The sequence below is a fragment of the Rhinopithecus roxellana genome, chromosome 9 (genome assembly GCF_007565055.1).
Source record: "Rhinopithecus roxellana isolate Shanxi Qingling chromosome 9, ASM756505v1, whole genome shotgun sequence".
Lineage (NCBI taxonomy): Eukaryota > Metazoa > Chordata > Mammalia > Primates > Cercopithecidae > Rhinopithecus > Rhinopithecus roxellana.
The window spans coordinates 108,912,245-108,933,622 of NC_044557.1; the positions used below are offsets into that span (position 1 = coordinate 108,912,245).

The following is a 21,378-nucleotide window of genomic DNA, read 5'->3' on the forward strand; positions in this document are numbered from 1 at the left end:
TTTGTACTACATTTTCACAATCCTGTGTACTTTACATTTAACAGCATATGTCAGTTCATATATTTTCATCAGAAATCCTTGATCCGTATTTAGATTTCATAAATTTACAGTTGACAAAGTAGGTTCCTATAATACCCAGATTGTTTCAAACATACCTGGGGATTTTCCAATGAATTGTGTATTGGGCTTTGCAATTAATTTTTAAATTTTATTTAATTTTAATTAATTTAAAATAAGGCATTTTAATTTAAAATTAAGATGCAGTTGGGGAGCTGAATGTTAAATTGTATTTAATTTGGATTCATTTTCTCAGTCACACTGGCCATAATTTAGGGGCTCGGTAGCCGTATGCGGTTATCAGCTGCCCTATTGGACAGCACAGCACTACACCACCTGGTCTTGCTGCATTAAGAAATGAGATGGCTTCATTGGCTTACTGCCCTCACGTGTGAGAGCAACTTCCTACCTCTGTCAGTGAGATTTCTTTTGTGCTGCCATGAGCCCAAGGTAGCCCTCAGGGCCCCAGATTTGACCAGATTTCTAGGCCAACTTTCTCTTAGAGTCTTAAGACTGAAATTAACTGACCTTTGAAACAGAACCCATCAGTTCATACATTCTACTTCCCATGGTTTAAAAAAAAAAAAAAAACTGTTAGGCAAATACCTCGCCCCCCTCCCCCGCCACTCTCCTCCCCCAACCCACATGCATCCTCTCTGCAGGTTCACCCAGAACCTGTCAGCATTCCGTCGAGAAGTCAACGACTCGATGAAGAATTCCACTTATGGCGTGAATAGCAATGACATGATGAGCTGACACCTCCTTGGACTCTACCTGTACAGAGCAGCGTCCCTTGGGTTTGGCCCAGAGGGGCGAACAATTGCAAGGGAGAGGGCCTGGCTGATCCTGGCTCTTTTCTCCAGGGGTGTGGGGAAAATGGCAAAGGTCAACTAGCTACATCCCCAGGGAATAGGGGTGTGAGTGCACTCACTAGGGGGCAGGGCGCTGCTGGTTCCTGGGGGACTGGGTGGGAAGGGTGGTGGGAGGAGATAAGAGACACAAACTGAGACTCCAGCCTCTCCTCCTGGGGCCACCCAAGGGGGGAGAACCCCTAGTGTCCTGCCACAACCTGCCTTGTATAAACATGTACATTTTTTCATAACATTTTGAACAAGGTTTATATTGACTCAAGTTTAAAAACAAAAAGTGTGACTGAAAAATTTTTACAGAGTCTAGTGCACCAATGCTGATGTGAGGGGTTGTGTATGCGAGTGAAGAAAATGTGTATTCTGGTGGCCTGAAGCTTTACTGGACAAGGATGTGTGAGAGTGCAGAGATATATTTAGTGACACAGTAGAGAGGCAAAAAAAAAAAAAAAAAAAAAAAGCTAAAATTCCAAATGTATATTTTTTCGTATCGCCCTGTCCTCACCCAGAAATGATCACTTCCTGTTACTGTATTAACCCTTGTTATTAGGAACTCTAAGCCATGCCAGAACACCGTCCCTCCCCTTGGACCATATAGATTCTGCCCTGGGTCCCTAGCCCCTTGCAGTGATAAATAACTCCAGCTAAAAGTGTTTGGTGTTCTTATCTCCATCCTCTTTCCTACTTTGCTTACCCTCATCCTCAGACAGATGCCTCTTGCTTTTAAAAGTTGGATTTAACGACGTGTTGTAGGGTTCTTGGTCTCTGTGAAGGTAGAGACCAGAGAGAAGGAAGTGAACCCACTGCTCTCCTGTGGAGCAATGTGGGTGAGTCCACCAGAGGCCCTGCTGTGTGTGGCCAATAAATTTTAGTCTTCCCCAGCCCTCGAGGCAGTGTGTGTGGATGTATGCGTGTGGATATTTATATATGTACCCTGCACTCATGAATGTATGAACTGGAGGAAGTTACTACAGTGGAGGGGTTCTTAATAACAAGGTCTACCTAGCATGAAGTATTTAACATTCTCCCACCCTTAAAAAATATACATTTTTATAAAATGAAAACCATAATAAATGTTTTGAATATTAAAAAAAGAAATAACCTACAGAGGAAAATTAATGGAGAAAGCTATTTGCCTTGTACTTTTTCCACAACTGTTGCTGCTAGTTGTACACATCTCTAGTTCAGCTCTTGCCCACGGGACACTCATCAATTAGGTTTTATTTTTATTTCTCTCCTTTACCCCCAGAAACAAGCCTGTTAATTTTTTTCCCTTCTCTGGCGACTGTGTGATGAATCCTTTCTTGCGTGATCAGGTTGCGGATAGACTTGTAAGGGTGTTTGCTGCATACAGTGTAAGCATTGTGACCGCCAATAAACTTCAATGGTTTCTACTGACCTGGCTTCAGCAATCATGTCCAGTGTGCGTCCCAGGACATCTCTCACTCAAAACACGTGAATATGTGTGAAACCTTCTTTAAAAGCCCGTGAATGACAGGCCCTCCACCTGATCAAATTCACTTGTTTCTCATTGCACAAAGTCTGACTCAGTTTCTTTCAAAAGTGTATGATTGATATATCTCTGTCAACAAAACCAGTCACATGCTGTTGTCCACAGCTATAAAGCAGAAGCCATTCTACTTTTCTATTAGCTTTCAAATAATAACATGGCTACTAGCAGACAAGTAGTAATTGAAGAAAGCCCACTGTGTTAATATTCTTACATCAGCTTCTCTGATGTGGACTGGGTTTCATTCATTAGACTCTGACAAGTTCAGGGGCAAATGTTATTCCCCTGGAATACTTTGCAGACTTCACAGGCCAGATTTATCAAACGAGGAACGCTTGTTAGCAGAGACTACTTCTAACCCCTGCACTATGTGTTCAGAGTACCTGAGTATGAGGAAATTTGATTGCCAGAAACACAGAAAAGTATTAAGATACAGACGTGTGTGTACCTTAATGCAGGTTTCCATCCCATGAGTCTCAGGCGCTAGGGTGCCATTCTTATCCGCCTTGTGTAGATGTACTACTGCCTTTGCAGTTTCAGTTTTCTGGGAACTGCTATAGCTGCCTCAGTCCTAAGTTATTTCAAAGGCAAAAAAACTATTCTGATGGCTACAAGGCAAATGGAGTTGATTCATCTTGGCTAAATTCCATCTCTAAGCCTAACAAATATTAAATGGTGAGTTTTCATTAATATGCATATACTTCTGACACATGCCCCAGGGACCTGGAATTCTGATTCTATAGTTAGGTGACACAAAATAACTTTCTCATGGATACCTGAAGAGGAGTCCCCTTTCCCCAACTGTTTTGAGATGCTGATTAATCAGCAAAACCCCAGACCTCTCCCTTCCCTGGGCAAGAAACTCACCAAGGATGGTGGTCTCCTCAGTTCAGCCCTGAGTGTAGTCCAGTCACAAGGAGCCATGATTAAAATCTTCCACAGCTTCATCAGATTTCTTAAACAGTGAAGCTTTTCCCTCCTCTGCCATGGTTAAAATTTTCCACAACTTCAGACTTTTTAAACAGTAAAGCTGTTCCTTCCTTTGCTGACAATTCAAAGAGGGGGCACCAAATCACCTTTTGGTCAGAAATGGTCAGCGATTTCATATGATTCAACCTAGTAAATGTAAAAGTTGGTTTTCCTTAGATTTTGGTTTCGCCAGAAATCATGAGATTTTATTCAGTCAAAACAAAAGTGTATTTGGGAATTTCTAGGTTTATTCCCTAGGCACTGTGTTCATCAAGTAAAGTGTCTTTAGATAGTGTTTCCTGACACAAACTATGCCTTATATTGAAAACTTTCTTTACTACAGATTATTAAATTGTATTCGTGTTTTGTTGGCTCAGCCCAAGGGTTATCTATTCCTACTAACGTGTAAGTCAGACGAAGAAGGGATTTGGCCCAGGATTGCAATTTTAAGTTTTTAAATTTGAAGAAGTAATGACTTTGGGCATACATGTCCATTTTCTAATGATAAGTGACAACCTAAGAAGTAAGTTTTCCATTCTCTAAAACATTGGCTTTATTAAGGGACTTTTTCCCCTCCCCACAACCCCCTACTGGAAATAATGTTTTAGTACCTTTTGAAATTTCAGCTAAGTACATCAGACCACTTTCCAAAATATCCATGGGGTAACGTGAATTAAATCTAGAAAGCCAGAAAAACTCCCTATATCATATTTGCCACCAGCCAACCCTGTCCAGGCCAACCCTAGCCCACGATTTTTGGCTAGATCTACAAGCCTAAATTGACATATAATGCTGCCAAAACTGTCAAATGCCAAAGCCAAAAAGGAGAGGAAAGATAGTTATAGGGACCCTGTAAAAGCTACAAGCTTGTTGATTAGGCCTTGAAAACTGTAAGTGATTATAACTACTTAAAAGTCCTGGTGGTTCTTTTAAGTATTTGAAAGGATGAAAATGTGTTCATCAGCCATAATTAGATACTAGGTCATGTCTAAAAAGATTCTTGCCTCTGTAGCTTGTCCTCTGGGTCCATTACATTTATCTTGGGTGTCTTTATCCTGAACTCACTGGTCGGCTGCCACTTGGGTGCTTTTCAGGAAGAGCAGATCAACTAAAGGAATCAGGTGCCAGACAATGGGACGTGAGACTGTCAAGGTAGAGGATGAAATTAAGTTTGGAAAATCATTCCCCTTCCTCAGAAAAGCCTTCTGGTTCTCAGGACAGCCTGACTGCTACCCCTTGTCGTCTGTTCATCAAATACTCAGCATCTATTATGGGCCAAGTATCTTTTTGATGGTCAGCAATGGAAAAGGAAACTCAAAAGCAGAAAGTCATTTGCGAGGCAAATTTATCTCCATTCTTCTGTTTTGTGATCACTTAGTAATACAAACCGACTCTAAAATGTAGTAAACAGTACTTACAAAAGCACTATGCACAATTATTTTAATTCTACTTGATAGCCATGAAGACAGCTCAGCACACTTAAGCATACGGCAGCACCCATATGGCCTAAAAGAATGGCAAGTGGGAAATCTCTTGACCCTTGCTATTGAATCACAAAGTTAGCAAGTCAGAGCGTCTGGATTCAAGGTCTGGAGGACAGACTCAGAATAGAAACTAACTAATGGGCAGTGGATCAAGCCTTATGTAAAGCTCAGAAGGGACAATAAAGAGTCTAACGGGCACTCCCTACAGCTAGTGAAAGGGTGGGAGAATAGAAGAGCCGTGGTCTCAAAGTCAGAAAACGCAAACTTCTCCCTAGTTGACTATACTGTGTAAAGACGGTAAAGCATCCTCTCAAGGCCAAATTCAACTGGAAAATGGTTGAGAGTGCCAACTAAGATGATGGAAACAAAACCACTTTTAAGTTTAGAAGAATACAGGCCATTATTTCACTAGGAAACTAGGTATCTACCCTTTAACACTTTGCAGTCCAGGGCATGTGTCACAAGTTAAAAACTTTTATCAGCCAAGCTACGAATGCTGCACCAGAATTCATACATTCAACTATGCGGATGCAACCACGATCTCTGCCTCCATATCCTACCCCCGGCCTTTGCAGGTCTGCAGAACCCTCTCTTCCCAGTCTAAATTTGCATGCCCTTTGGTCGCCTACCGTTTTATAAACCCCAAATTGGACCCAGTCCCTCTCTCAAGTCTCCCCTTACTGTGCCCGTTCCTAAGAGCCTTAGAGCCCACCTACTCTTCTGTTTGGAGTGTTCCTAACCTCAACCCCTGCCTGTCCCAGTAGCTAAAGTGTGCTCCTTACGAGATGCGCCCAGACCATGGTGTCATGGCCAGCGACAAGGATGTGCAGTTTCTGGGGCGTGTACAGTAAGGGGAGTGGTGGAACTAATTTGGGTGAAGCCCCAGCAGAGAGATGCCAGACTGTCTGGTTTATGCGGGTTAACCTCACATGGCAGCCATAGCTCGCTACAACAATGAAAAGAGCAAAAGCTGTTGACACCATCCCGCCTGCACCCTGCGAAAGAAAGGGCGAGTTGCTACACCACCCGGCCTGACCCTACCCGGCCAGCGCCGCAGCCCCGGAAGTAATTTCGGAAGAAGTTTCTTCCACCGGGAGGAGGCGCCTGCGCACTCAAGTATCCGCGCGCCCTCCGGTCCGGCTCTCGCCCCGCTTACGCTGACGCGCGCAGGCGCAGTCCAGACTCGGTCCTGGCCGGGGTTTCTAGTGTTGCCGCTGGGAGAGCGAGGTCTTAATTGCTTTGCGGTGCTTTGCGGGAGCGTTCTTGGGGAAGTCCAGAGCTGGGCACCTGCGGCCCTTGGGTCCCCACGGCGCCGTGTGCCTGGCAGAGGTTCGAGTTCACAGCAGGCAGCCGCAGTGCTAATAAGTGGCGCTGTTCCCGGGCTGGGTGCAGCTGCTAAGGACAAGGTCCCTGCTCCGAAGAATGTGGTGGCGTGGGGATACCCCGAAAGGGACGGCCATAGCGCACACGAGATGCCCTAGGGTTCGTGGGAGGGCATGCAGGCGCAGACCCCGCAGGGCTTGGCCCGCCGGAGAAGGCAAGGGAGAGCACTCGAAGCTGCACAAATGGCGTGGCTGGAGGGAAGGTGCAGCCTGGTGTGTGTCTGGATGAGGGCTGGCACAGGAGCTTGGTATTTGATCCTGAACGCTCTGCATTTCCAAAGGCCACTTGGCGAAGCAGCCTGGTGACCAGTCTTTGTTTAGCCCACCAGCTAGTGGGGAATACAGACGTGGACCAAGACAAGGACTGCAGGGAGAGTTGGGCGATGTTAGGAGAGGAGGGCTTTGTGATCAGTTGCATTTGGCGTAAAGAGGATTCTAGTATGATTCCCAGATTCCAGGATAGAGCGGCAACTGAGTAAGGAAGAGGGAGTGTGGAGCACTTTGGGGATGAGGGTGCAGGAGCGAAGGCACCGCGCTGGGTGAGCCTGAATGGGACTCCCATCCAGAGAATTCCTTGCTCTTGCAGGCAGAGCACTGGGGAGATTGCTATAGAAGAAAATGCCAGTCCCACAAAAGCTCAGAAAGTAGTATAAAGGGGGCCACAAATGGTGGCTCATGCCTGTAATCCCAGCACTTTGGGAGGCCGAGGCAGGAGGATCTCTGGAGCCCAGGAGTTCAAGACCAGCCTGGGCAACATGGGGAGACCTTGTCTTGATTTTTCAAAAATAAAAATAGTGGTAGAGGGAACACCTCCCAGCTTACTTTGAAATAAGCAGTTTCCAAATACCAAAACCACAGACATTAAAGAGAAAAACAAAACCTTTTTAGACCACTATCCTTCATGAACACAAATGCAAAACTCCTTAACAAAATAGAAGCAAGTCAAATCCAACAGTACATTAAAAAAGTGGCTGGGCACAGTGGCTCACATCTGTAACCCCAGCACTTTGGGAGGCTGAGGTGGAAGGATGACTTGAGTTCAGGAGGTGGAGACCAGCCTAGACAACATAGTAAGACCCCATCCCTACAAAAAATGAACAAGACTCACGAGCATATTGGCACTTGCCTGTGGTCCAGCTACTCTGGAGGCTGAGATGGGAGGGTCACTTAAGCCCAGGAGGCAAAGGCTGCAGTGAGCTATGATCCCAACACTGCACTCCAGCCTGGGTGACAAAGCAAGACCCCATCTCAAAACCAAAAAACACTGGGGTGAAGGGGAGGCATATAAAATGACCAATGGGATTGATCCTAGGAATGCAAGGTTGGTTTGAATTTTTTTAATAAATGTAATTAACCACATAAAATAAAGGATAAGTAATGGCTCATCTCAATAGATAAAGATGTGACAAAACTTAATATCCATCCATGATTAGAAAATAAAAACTCAGCAAACTAGGAATAGAAAGAAAACAATCCAATAAAAGACATCTATGAAAAACCAACCATTAACAACATACTTAAAAGTGAAAGACTGACTGATTCCCCTAAGATCATGAATAAGGCAAGGTTGCCTATTTTCAACACTTCTATTCAGCATTGTGCCAGAGGTTCTAACCAGAGCAAAAAGGCACAAAAAAGAAATGACAGGCACACAGATGAGAAAGGAAAAAGTAAAACTGTCTTTATTCACAGGTGTCATGATTTGAGGTGTAAAAAAGCTGTTGTAACAAGGGAATTTAGCAACACAGAATAGAATGTCAACATATAAAAAATTTTATTTCTTTATACCAACGATAAACAATTACAAGGTGAAATTTTAAAATACGTACCTGAATCTTAGCTGAGAATATTTTTTAAAATTAATTAGCAAAATATACACCATTTTCTGTGGCATCCAAAAACATGAAATACATAATAAATTTAGCAATATGTGTGCCATATCTGTACACTAAATTCTATAAACCATTGCTGAGGAAAATTAAAGATTTTAATTGGTGTAATATGTTTGTGAATTGGATGAATAAAATTTGTGATGTCAAGTCCCACTAAAAATCCCAAGAGGTTTTTTTTGTAGCAACAAGTTGAATCTTACATTTATATAAAAATGCAAAGAATCTGGAATAACCAAAACAATTCTGAAATAGAAAAAGAATCCTAACTCATGCTACCTAATTTCAAGGTTTACTATAAAGATACAGTAATCAAGACAGTGTGGCATTGACACTAGGATAGGATAGACATGCAGATCAGTGAAATAGAAAAAAGTCCAAAAACAGAACAACATATGTGGTTAATTGATTTTCTACAAAGATTCCAAAGTAATTCACTAGGAAAAATTATCTTTTCCAAAAATAGTACTGGAGGAACTGGATATGCAGTTGAGGGAAAAATAAACTCTGATCCTTATCTAACACCATACACAAAAGTTAACTCAAAATGTATGACAGATGTAAAAGATAAAGTATTTCTAGAAGAGAACTTAAAACAAAAATAAACAACTTTCATTACCTTGGGTTAAGCCAAGATGTCTTAAGACACCAAAAGCATGAGCCATAAAAGGAAAAAAAAAAAAAAAAAAAAAAAAAAAAAAAAACTTCAAATTTCAAATTTTCTGCCTTTCAAAAGACACTTTTTTTTTTTGAGACGGAGTCTCACTTTGTTGCCCGGGCTGGAGTGCCGTGGCATGACCTCGGCTCACTTCCCGGGTTCACGCCATTCTCCTGCCTCAGCCTCCTAAGTAGCTGGGACTACAGGCGCCCGCCGCCGCACCTGCTAAGTTTTAGTATTTTTAGTAGAGGGTTTCACCGTGGTCTTGATCTCCTGACCTCGTGATCCATCCACCTCGGCCTCCCAAAGTGCTAGGATTACAGGTGTGAGCAACCACGCCTGGCCCAAAAGACCCTATTTTTAAAGTGAAACAGCAAGCCACAGATTGGAGTGAAAAAAATCTTTGAACATATATATTTGACACAAAACAGGTATCCAGTAAATTAAAAAAAAGAAGGGCCAGGTGCAGTGGGTCACACCTGTAATCCTAGCACTTTGGGAGGCCAAGGTAGGAGGATTCCTTGAGCTCAGGAGTTTAAGACCAGCCTGGGCAATATAGTGAGACTTCATTTCTACAACAACAACAAAAAATTTAATTAACCAAGCATGGTGGTGCATTCCTGTAATTCCAACTGTTTGGGAGGCTGAAGTGGGAGGATCACTTGAGCCAGGGAGGCAGAGCCTGCAGTGAGCCATGATGTTACCACAGCACTGCAGCCTGAGCAACAGAGCAAGACCTTGTCTAAAAAAAAAAATAAAAGAAGAAAAAAGAAACACACACAAAACTCACTAAGAGTAACACAACTTTAAAATGGACAAAATAGTTGAACGTGCATTTTGTAAAATAAGATCTACAAATGACCAATAATCACCTTGAAAAGAAGCTCAGAATCACTTGTCATCAAGAAAATGCAAATAAAAACCACAATGAAGTGCCACTATACATCCACTAGAATGACTACAATTAACACCGAATGCCAACTGTTGGCAAAGATGTAGAATAATTAGAATTCTTATACACTGGCCGGGCGCAGTGGCTCACGCCTGTAATCTCAGCACTTTGGGAGGCCGAGGTGGCTGGATCACGAGGTCAAGAGATCGAGACCATCTTGGCCAACATGGTGAAACCCCATGTCTACTAAAAATACAAAAATTAGGCCAGGCACAGTGGCTTACACCTGAAATCCCAGCACTTTGGGAGGCCAAGGCAGGTGGATCACAAGGTCAGTAGTTCAAGACCAGCCTGGACAAGATGGTGAAACCCAGTCTCTACTAAAAATATAAAAATTAGCCAGACATGGTGTGGGTGCCTGTAATCCCAGCTACTCAGGAGGCTAAGGCAGAGAATTGCTTGAACCTGGAAGACGGAAGTTGCAGTGAGGTGAGATTGCGCCACTGTACTCCAGCCTGGGCGATAGAGCAAGACTCTATCTTGAAAAAAAAAAAAAAAAGTACAAAAATTAGCTGGGCGTGATGGCACACACCTGTAGTCCCAGCTACTTGGGAGGCTGAGGCAGGAGAATCGCAAGAATTCTTATACATTATATGTAGAAATGTAAAATGGTACAGCACAGCCAGACGTGGTGGCACATGCCTGTCGTCCCAGCTACATGGGAGGCTGAGGTGAGAGGATCACCTGAGCCCAGGGGGGTAAAGGCTACAGTGAACCGTGATCATGCCACTGCATTCCAGCCTGGGCAACAGAGTGAAAACCTGTCTCAAATATAAAAATAATAAAGAAAAGGGTACAGCATGTCAAAGTAGTTTTGCAGTTTCATATAAAGCTTAACATATGCTTACCATATATTCAGCAATTCCGTTCTTATTTACCCAAGAAAAGTTAAAACATATATCCAAAGGCTTGCTCTCAAATATTCATAGCCATTTTATTCACAATTGTTTAAAACTGGAAAGTTCCCAAATGTTCACCAACAGGTCTATCTGACAGGGACTTACTGCAAGGAATTGTCCCATGTGATTATGATGACCGACCAGGAGAGTCTGAAATCTGTAGGGCAGGCCATCAGGAAGAGCAGCTGGGAAGCTGAGAGGAGCAAGGAGCTGAAGCTGCAGTCCCCAGGAAAGACTTCAGGAAAACCTCGCTTCTGTTCCTGAGGTCTTTCAACTGATTGGGTCAGGCATATTCACATCGTCAAGGGTAATTCCCTTAACTCAAAGTCAATGAATTGTAGATATTAATCACATCTACAGATTACCTTGATAGCAACACATAGATTAATATTTGCTTGAATAACTGGGTTGATAGCCTAGTCATGCTGACATATAACTCTAACAGCCAGATGACTGGATAGACCAATTGTGGGATACTCCTCAACCAAAACCAGAAACAAACTACTGATACAAGCACCAGTATAGATAAATAAATCTCAAACACATTTTGCTTAGCAAAAAAAAGTCGACAAAAAGACCCTGTAGGATTCTACTTATATCAAGTTCTAGAACAGGCAATACTAATCTGTAATGTCAGAAAGCAGATCAGCATTTGCCTAATGCTAATTAGGCATGGCAGGGGGTGGGGTGGGGGCATTGACTGCAAAGGGAAACAAGGAAAGTAGGAAGGGACAATGGAAATTATATCTTGACTGTGGTGATGCTACATGGGTGTATACATTTGTCACAACTCAAACTATACAGTTAAAATGAATGCAGTTTTCTGGGGTTTTTTAGACAGTCTCACTCTGTCACTGGAGCGCAGTGGTGTGACCACAGCTCACTGCAGCCTCAAACTCCCAAGCTCAAGTGATCCTCCCACCTCAGCTCCCAAGTAGCTAGGACTACAGGAGCATGTCATACCACCTGGCTAATCTTTTTTTTTTTTTTTTTTTTTTGAAACGGAGTCTCAGTCTGTCGCCCAGGCTGGTCTTGAACTCCTGACCTCAAGCCATTGTCCTGTCTTAGCCTCCCAAATTTCTGGGAATATAGGCGTGAGCCATTGTGCCCGTTCAAGTGCAGTTTTTTGTATATAAATTATTTTTCAATAATGTTAATTTAAAAAGAAAAAGCTAATTCCTGCACAGCAGAAGCCTGGTTCATGCCAAAGAGATAGATGCAGTTCCTCTGGCACCATTTTAGAAAAGACCACCTAGGCCTGTGTGGTGGCACATGCCTGCAGTCCCAGCACTTTGGGAGGCCAAGGCAGGCAGATTACTTGGGGCCAAGAATTTGAGACCAGCCTGGCCAACATGGCTCTACTAAAAATATAAAAACTTAGCTGGGTGTGGTGGTGCATGCCTGTAATTCCAGCTACTCAGGAAGCTGAGGCACGAGCGTCACTTGAACCTGGGAGGCAAAAGTTGCAGTGAGCTGAGATCACACCACAGCACTAGGCTGGGGGACAGAGTGAGACTCCATCAAAAAAAAAAAAAAAAAAAAAAGAAAGGAGGGAGGGAGGAGAAAGAAAAAGAAAGAAAGATGGACAAGACCTAGACATTTTTCCAAAAAGACAAACAGCCAACAGGTGTATGAAAAGATGCTTCAACATCACTAACCATCAGAGAAATGCAAATCAAATCACAATGGATATCATCTCACACCTGTTAGTACAGCTATTATTTAAAAAAACAAAAAATGGGCTGGGCACAGTGGCTAATGCCTGTAATCCCAGCACTTTGGGAGGCCGAGGCAGGTGGATCACGAGGTCAGGAGATCAAGACCATCCTGGCTAACGTGGTGAAACCCCGTCTCTACTAAAAAATACAAAAAAATTAGCCAGTCGTGGTGGCGGGTGCCTGTAGTCCCACCTACTCAGGAGGCTGAGGCAGGAGAATGGTGTGAACCCGGGAGGCGGAGCTTGCAGTGAGCCGAGATCGCACCACTGTACTCCAGCCTGGGTGACAACATGAGACTCCGTCTCCAAAAAAAAAAAAAAATGGTGGCTCACGCCTGTAATCCCAGCACGTTGAGAGACCAAGGCAAGAGGATCACTTGAGCTCAGGAGTTCAAGACCAACCTGGGCAACATAGTGAGACCCCCAACTCTAAAAAAAAAAAAAAGAAAGAAAGAAAGAAAAAAATCAAGAAATGTGTTGACCTAGTGGTGCACACCTATAGTCTCAGCTACTCAGAAAGTTGAGGCAGGAGGATCGCTTGAGCCCAGGAGGTCAAGGTGGCAGAGAGTCATGATCATGCCACCACACTCCAGCCTGGACTCCAGAGGGAGACCCTGTCTCAAAAAAAACAAAAGAAAACAATTGTTGAGGATGTGGAGAAACAGGAACATTTGTACATGCTTGGTGGGAATGTAAAAGCTGCTAAGGAAAAGAGTATGGAGATTCCTCAAAAAGTCAGAAATAGAGGCCAGGCATGGTGGCTCATGCCTGTAATCCTAGTGCTTTGGGAGGCCAAGATGGGAGGACTGCATGAGGCTAGGAATTCAAGAGCAGCCTGGACAACATAGCAAGACCCCGTCTCTCCAAAAAAAAAAAATTAACCAGACATGGTGGTGCATACCTGTAGTCCCAGCTACATGGGAGGCTGAGGTGGGAGGATCGGTTCAGCCTAGAAGTTCAAGGCAGCAGTGAGCCATGATCACATTGCACTCCAGCCTGAGTGACAGAGTGAAACCTGTCAGCAAGAAAATTAAAAATTGAACTACTGCCAGACGCAGTGGCTCAAGCCTGTAATCCCAGCACTTTGGGAGGCCTAGACGGGCAGATCACGAGGTCAGGAGATCGAGACCATCCTGGCTAACACAGTGAAACCCCGTCTCTACTAAAAAATACAAAAAACCAGCCGGGCGAGGTGGCAGGTGCCTGTAGTCCCAGCTACTCGAGAGGCTGAGGCAGGAGAATGGCGTAAATCTGGGAGGCAGAGCTTGCAGTGAGCTGAGATCGGGCCACTGCACTCCAGTCCGGGCCACAGAGCGAGACTCCGTCTCAAAAAAAAAAAAAAAAAAAAAAAAATCAAACTACCTATGATCCAGGAATCCCACTCCTGACCATATATTCAAAGGAACTGAAATCAGAATCTCAAAGGGATATCTGCACTTTTGTGTTCATGACAGCATCATTCACAATAGCCAAAATGTGAAAACAGCTTAAATGCCCACTGATGGATGCAGGATATAGAAAATAGTACATACATACAATGGTATATTATTTAGCCTTGAAAAAGAAGGCGATTCTGTCATCTAGGACAACATGGCTGGACCTGGAGGGCATTATGTTTAATGAAATAAACCAGACACAGAAAGACAAATATGCATGATCTCACTCATGTGGGATCTAAAATAGTCAAAATAACAAAAGCAAGGAGTTTAGGAATGGTTGCCATGCCCTGGGAGGAGAGGAAAGCAGGGAGGTGGTGGTCAAAGGGTACAAAGTTTCAGTTACGCAAGATAAATCTGAAGTCCACTATGCAACACGGTGTCTAGAACTAACAATACTAAGTATAGTAAGTACAGTAGTATACTTACTATCTGCTAAAAGAATAGATCTTACATTAAGTGTTCTTAATGAAAAAACACAGGCCGGCCATGGTGGCTAACACCTGTAATCCCAGCACTTTGGGACACTGAGGCAGGTGGATCACCTGAGGTCAGGAATTCAAGACCAGCCTGACCAACATGGTGAAACCCTGTCTCTACTAAAAGTATAAAAATTAGCTGGGTGTGGTGGTAGGTGCCTGTAGTCCCAGCTACTCGGGAGGCTGAGACAGAAGAATGGCTTGAATCTGGGAAGCAGAGGTTGCAGTGAGCTGCGATCACGCCACTGCACTCCAGCCTGGGCAACAGAGCGAGACTCCATCTCAAAACAAAACAAAACAAACAAAAATAATAATAATAATAAAGAAGGCAAGAGAAAACTTCGGGAGGTGATGGATATGTTCATGGCCATGATGGTGTTGAAGGTTTCATAGGTGTATATTTATCCCCAAACTCAACAAGATGTATACCTTAAATATGTACAGCCTTTTACATGTCAATCATACCTCATTAAGGTGGTTTCTTTAAAAAAAAAAAAAATCAATGAACTTTATATATGGATGAGAAGTTTCCTAGGTGGAATTGCAGGGTAAGAATACCAGGAGAGACAAAAAACATATAATCGTCTCAATAAATGCAGAAAAAGCATCTGATAAAAGTCTACATCCCTTCATGATAAAAACTCTCAACAAGTTATGCATACAAGTAATATACCTTAACATAATAAAGGCCATATATGACAAACCCACAGCTAACATCATACTGAATGGGAGAAAGCTGAAAGCCTTTACTCTAAGAACTGGAACAAGACAAGGATGCCTGCCTTCACCAGTCGTATTCAACACAGTTCTATAAGTACTAACCAGAACAACCAGGTAAGAGAGAAATAAAAGGCTTCTAAATTGGAAAAGAAGGGGCCAGACGCAATAGCTCACGCTTGTAATCCCAGCACTTTGGGAGCCCAAGGTGGGCAGATCACTTAAAGTCAGGAGTTAAAGACTGGCCTGGCCAACATGGTGAAACCCCATCTCTATTAAAAATACAAATATTAGCCAGGCATGGTGGCGGGCACCTGTAATCCCAGCTATTCAGGAGGCTGAGGAAGGAGATTCGCTTGAGCCCAGAAGGCAAAGATTGCAGTGAGCCAAGATCACATCCCTGCACTCCAGCCTGGGCATCAGAGCAAGACTCTGTCTCAAAATAAAATAAAACAATAGGCCAGACACAGTGGCTCACACCTGTAATCCCAGCACTTTGGGAGGCCAAGGCAGGTGGATCACGAGGTCAGGAGATCAAGACCATCCTGGCTAACACAGTGAAACCCCATCTCTGCTAAAAATACAAAAAAATTGGCTAGGAGCAGTGGGGGGCACCTGTAGTCCCAGCTACTCGGGAGGCTGAGGCAGGAGAATGGCATGAACCCCAGAGGTGGAGCTTGCAGTGAGCATTGATCGCGTCACTGCACTCCAGCCTGGGCAACAGAGTGAGACTCCGCCTCAAAAAATAAATTAATTGATTTAATTAAATAAGACAATAAAAAGAAGTTGGAAAAGAAGTCAAATTGTCTCTCTTTGCAGATATGATCTTATGTATAGAAAAGCCTAAACAATCCACTGAAAAACTCCTAGAACTGATAGACAAATTCAGTGAAGTTGCAAGACACCAAAATCAACATACGAAAATCAGTAGTTTCTATACACCAATAATAAAATAGAAAAGAAATCAAGAAAGTGATCCCATTTATAAGAGCTACAAAAAATAAAGTCCCAAGGAATAAAATTTAACCAAGGAAGTGAAGGACCTCTATAACGAAAACTACAAAACACTGATGAAGGAAACTGGAAAGCACACAACAAAATGGAAAGACATCCCATGCTCGTGAACTGGAAAAATCAATATGGTTAAAATGGCCATACTAGGGCTAGGCACAGTGATTCGTGCCTATAATCCCAGTGCTTTGGGAGGCCTAGGAGGGAGGATCACTTGAGCCTAGGAGTTCAAGACAAGCCTGAGCAACATAGTGAGACACAACAAAAAAATTTTACAAATTAGACAGGCGTGGTGGTACACACCTTGTAGTCTAAGCTACTCAGGAGGCTGAGGCAGGAGGATCACTTGAGCCCAGAAGTTCAAGGTTACAGTGAGCTATGACTGTACCCTTGCACTCCGGCCTGGGCAACAGAGCGAGACTCTGCCTCAAAAATAAAAAATAAATAAAATTTAAAAACAAGAAATAAAATTAAATTTAAAAGGCTATATTACCCAAAGCAATCTATAGATTCAGTGCAATCCCTATCGAAGTACCAATGACATTCTTCACAGAAACAGAAAAGACAATCCTAAAATTTGTAGAGAATCACAAAAGACTCCAAATAGCCAAAGCAATACTGAGCAAAAAGAATAGAGCTAGAGGCATGACGCTACCTGACTTCGAAACATACTACAGGGTGGGCAAGCTCATGGCTGTAATCCCAACACTTTTGGAGGCCAACGTGTGTGGATCACTTAAGCAGAGGAGTTTGAGACCAGCCTGGACAACATGGAGAAACCCCATCTCTACCAAAAAAAAAAAAAAAAAATAGTAGCCAGGCATTGTGGCACACAGCTATAGTCCCAGCTACTCCAGAGGCTGAGGTGGGAGGATCACTTGAGTCTAGGAGGTGGAGGCTGCAGTGAGCTGAAATGGCTCCTGCACTCCTGGGAGATAGAGCAAGACCCTGTCTCAAATATAAATATAAATATAAATATTATATACTACAAAGCAATAGTAACCAAGCAGCATGATATTGGTATAAAAACGGACACAGACCAACAGAAAAAATGGAGAACCCAGAAATCAATCTATGTACTTATCACAAACTGATTTTTTGACAAAGGCACTAAGAACTTACATTGGGGAAAGGACATCTTCTTTAATAAATGGTGCTGGGAAAACTGGATATTGATAATAAGAAGAAAAGTAGACTCCATCTGTCATCACATACAAAAATCAATTCAAAATGGATTAAAGACTTAAACGTAAGGCCTGAAACTATACTACTACTAGGAGAAAACCAAGGGGAAATGCTTCAGGACATGGGTCTAGGCAAAGATGTTATGGCTAAGACTGCAAAAGCACAGGCAACAAAAACAAAAATAGACAAATAAGACTATATTAAACCAAAAACGTCTGCACTGCAAAGAAACAGTCAACAGAGTGAAGAGACAACCTGCAGAATGGGAGAAAATATTTGCAAATTATTCATCTAACAAGGGACTAATATCCAGAATATACAAGGAATACAAATGACTCAACCGCAAAAAAACAAATAATAATATTAAGTGGGCAAAGGACATGAATAGACATTTCTCAAAAGAAAACAAACAAATGGCCAATAGGCATATGAAAAAATGCTCAGCTGGGCGCAGTGGCTCACACCTGTAGTCCCAACACTTTGGGAGGCCAAGGAGGGAGGATCACAAGGTCAAGAGATCGAGGCCATCCTGGCCAACATGGTGAAACCCTGTCTCTACTAAAAATACAAAAATTAGCTGGGCATGGTGGCGTGCACCTGTAGTCCCAGATACTTGGGAGGCTGAGGCAGGAGAATTGCTTGAACCCAGGAGGCAGAGGTTGCAGTGAGCCAAGATCACACCACTGCACTCCAGCCTGGCGACAGAGCAGGACTCTGTCTCAAAAAAAAAAAAAAAAAGAAAGAAAGAAAGAAAAGAAAAAAAAAGCTCAACATCACTAATCATTAGGGAAATGCAAATTAAAACCACAATAAGATATCATCTCACCTCAGTTAGAATGGCTGTTATCAAAAAGACAAATGCTGGCGAGGATGTGCAGAAAAGGGAACTCTTATATACTGTTGGTGGGAATGTAAGTTAGTACAGCCATTATGGAAAGCAGTATGGAGATTTCTCAAAAAACTAAAAATAGAACTACCACATGATTCAACAGTTCCATTACTGGGATAAATAACCCTAGAAATACTGATTCCTAGGAAATCAGTATCTGATTTCCTTTCCTTTGGATAAATAACCCAGTAGTGGGATTGCTGGATCATATGGTAGTCCTATTTTTCATTTTTTGGGAAGTCTCCATACTGCTTTCCATAATGCAAATCAGTATCCAAAGGAAAGGAGGGATATCTGCACGCCCTTGTTTATTGCAGCACTATTCCAAGAGCCAAGATATGGGATCAACCTAAGTGTCCATCAACAGATGAATGAAAAAAGAAAATGTGGTACCTATACACAATGGAATATATCCAGCCATAAAAAAATACGGAAGCCCTCTCATTTGCAGCAATATAGGTGGAAGTGGAGGTCATTATGTTACGTGAAACAAGCCAGACACAAAAAGACAAATTTCACATACTCTCATTCATGTGGGAGCTAAAAAAAAAAAAAAAAAAGTTGAAATTAGAGAGTAGAATGATGGAATACTAGAGGCTGGAAAGGGGTGGAGGGATGGAGAGAGATTAATGGGTACAAACATACTATTGGATAGAAATAAGTTGAAATAAGAAATAAGTTGATAGTACAGTAGGGTGACTATAGTTAACAATAATTTATTGTATATTTCAAAATAGCTAGAAGAGAAGACTTGAAATGTTTCCAACACAAAGAAATGATAAATGTTTAGTCAGGCCCAGTGGCTCACGCCTGTAATCCCAGCACTTTGGGAGTCCTAGGCAGGAGGATCACTGAGGTCAGGAGTTCGAGACCAACCTAGCCAACATGGTGAAACCCCATATCTACTAAAAATATGAAAATTAGCTGGGCATGGTTGTGGGCACCTGTAAACCCAGCTACTCGGGAGGCTGAGGTAGGAGAATCGCTTGAACCCAGGAGGCAGAGGTTGCAGTGAGCTGAGATCACACCACTGCACTCCAGCCTTGGTGATGAGAATGAAACTCGGTCTCCAAAAAAAAAAAAAAAAGAAATAATGTTGAAGGTGATGGATACCCCAGTTACCCTGATTTGCTCATTACACATTGTGTGCAAGTATCAAAATCTCATATGTACCCCATAAATATGTACAATTACTATGTATCAGTTAAAAAAAAAAGTTAATGAGGATGGTACCAGTATTATAGCCCCATTTAGCTGATGAGGAAACTGAGGCACTGAGACATGAATTAACACACCTGAAATCACAGAGTCCAGACTTGAACCCAGACTGTCCAGTTCCAGTCTCCCAGCTCTAGGTCATAACCTCAGGGTCATCCCCCTCCCGTGCCTCAATTTAGCCTTCAGTGTGAATCCCAGCTGCAGCCTCACATCAGTGTGATTATTCACGGGGAGGGTAGCCTGGGGCCACTGAAGACCCGTTTGCTTTGAGCACTGCTCTCCAATGAGGCTCGAAGCCCTTTGAGGGGCTGTTTCGTATTCACTGCGGGATGCACAGTTGCCTGGCTGGCGGAATCACCGTTTCTTGAGTGAATACTTGAACGTCTGTGCATGGCATGCATGTGCCTGCAATTTGCTCATCTTTACCACACACTTGGCTGCAATGGCTGTCACCTCAAGTAGGCCCCTGCCAAGGACAGAGAGCTCAGGGATCGTCAAGGAGACTGGAACTGCTCAGCTGGGGACAGGGAGCCTAGGGGGCCCTGGAAGGCCCCCAAGCCTCTCCTGGGTTGTCCTGGCCAATTCACAGGGAGGTTGACCCCAGCTCCCAGGGATAAAAGATTCTGACCTCTCCGTGGCAATGAGCCCCTGCCCTAGAGGTGTGCGGGAGATCCCTGGTTATCTGAAGTGTCTCCAGGGTATATCCGCTGAAACACCACCTTCTCTTCATTGCCCACTGAGCCTGGGACCCGCTGCTGGTCACGTGCTTGGCCCTGTAGCGTCGCTAGCCGTGCTCCCCAGTGTGCTCCGCGCCCCCTGCCGCGGAGCCTCCCAGCTCCCCACCCCACCCCACCTGCCGGCTGTGGCTCTCCGCGGGAGATCTCACCGTTCTGGACACAGGGCTTGCTCTCTCTCATTGGAGACTGGAAGGACAGGCTGTCTGGGCCTTAGGAAAGGCCCATGCTGTATAAGGCATGGGGAAAGGAAAGGAAGAAAGGCAACGAATAAGGAGCCCTTCTAACTGCCGCTTCCTGCTGGCCTCCCTTCCTAAGCTGGGCTAAGGCTTCCTCTCCATGGGCTGGGGAGGGGTCGCCAGTAGGCCTCGGCGGATCCTCTTTGGCTCGGACAGCGGTTCTCACGAAGGGTCCTGGGCCGGCATCATCAGTTTCACCTGGGAACCGGTTAGAAAAGCAAATTCCCTCGGCCCCACCCAGACCCACGCCAAGGGCAGCTGTGGAGTGGGGCGCAGCGATGCGCACATTAACAGCCCTCCAGGTGATTCTGCCGCGCAGAGGAGGAAACAATGGGAGAAGGGAAGGGGAGAGGCAGGCGGCTTCTTTGCGGCTGATTGGACACCTGCCCTTCCCCTTCCAAGGCTTCTTAGCCCGGGCTTGGGCAGTAGCTCTCCGGTCAGCGGGGAGGAGGTTGCGCTGCGCTCCTGGAGCGCCAATGGCGTGACTGGCCCCGCGCGAAGCAGCAACAGTAAGGCTGGGTGGGGGGAGCTGGGACCTAAGCCGCGCGCACACCCCTTTCTCTGCGCCTGGTGGAGGTGCACAGAGGCTTTTGAGTTAGGCCCAAGCGCAGCCAGGTGACCTCCCCGCGGGCTTTCAAGCCTGGGCTCGGTGGACAGCTCCCTCTCCCGTGAGTCCCGCGGTCCTCTCCGCGCCCGACCGAGCCCCGGGCTGCGCGCCCCGCTGGGAGGTGGGTACTAGTCCTCCAGGAGTTGCCGGTGAGCCCTTGACGGTGGCGGGCACTCTCCAGCCGCGAGCGACTCCTCAGTTCCTGCCGATGCTTGCCGGCCTCTGGCATCCTCCAGTCGAGGGTCAGGGTCAGGGAGCAAGGCCTCACGCGGGCGCCCTCCTTGCAGGTGCCCGGCCACCCCGCTTCTCCGCCCGGAGCCATGAATCTCAGTAGCGCCAGCAGCACGGAGGAAAAGGCAGTGACGACCGTGCTCTGGGGTGAGTGAGGACTCAGGCTACTTCCCAGAGCCACGCCCCACCTCCGGTGCGCGGCAGCTTGGGGCCCAGGTGAGCCCCTCCCTCGGAACGAATAGAGGGCCC

At 44.6% G+C, this 21,378-nt stretch overlaps 2 protein-coding genes across 10 annotated transcripts in view; both read left to right on the top strand.

The window, feature by feature from the left end:
* XPO7 (exportin 7) overlaps positions 1-2,407 on the top strand; it is an 89,025-nt gene extending 86,618 nt beyond the window's left edge. For 3 of the 7 annotated variants that reach the window (XM_030937611.1, XM_030937612.1, XM_030937610.1), the window contains exon 28: positions 2,173-2,407. In XM_030937611.1, coding sequence (XP_030793471.1) covers positions 2,173-2,392 — 220 coding nt within the window. In that variant the 3' untranslated portion in view covers positions 2,393-2,407. Of the gene's footprint in view, positions 1-719 lie in introns of all 7 variants that reach the window. The other 4 variants (XM_030937614.1, XM_030937615.1, XM_030937613.1 and 1 more) reach the window with 2 other exon arrangements.
* Positions 2,408-20,117: 17,710 nt separating this feature from the next.
* Positions 20,118-21,378, top strand: part of NPM2 (nucleophosmin/nucleoplasmin 2) — a 12,055-nt gene continuing 10,794 nt past the window's right edge. For 2 of the 3 annotated variants that reach the window (XM_010365338.1, XM_010365339.1), the window contains exons 1-2: positions 20,813-21,019; positions 21,186-21,276. In XM_010365338.1, the coding sequence (XP_010363640.1) occupies positions 21,219-21,276 (58 nt within the window). In that variant the 5' untranslated portion in view covers positions 20,813-21,019; positions 21,186-21,218. The other variant, XM_010365337.2, reaches the window with a different exon arrangement.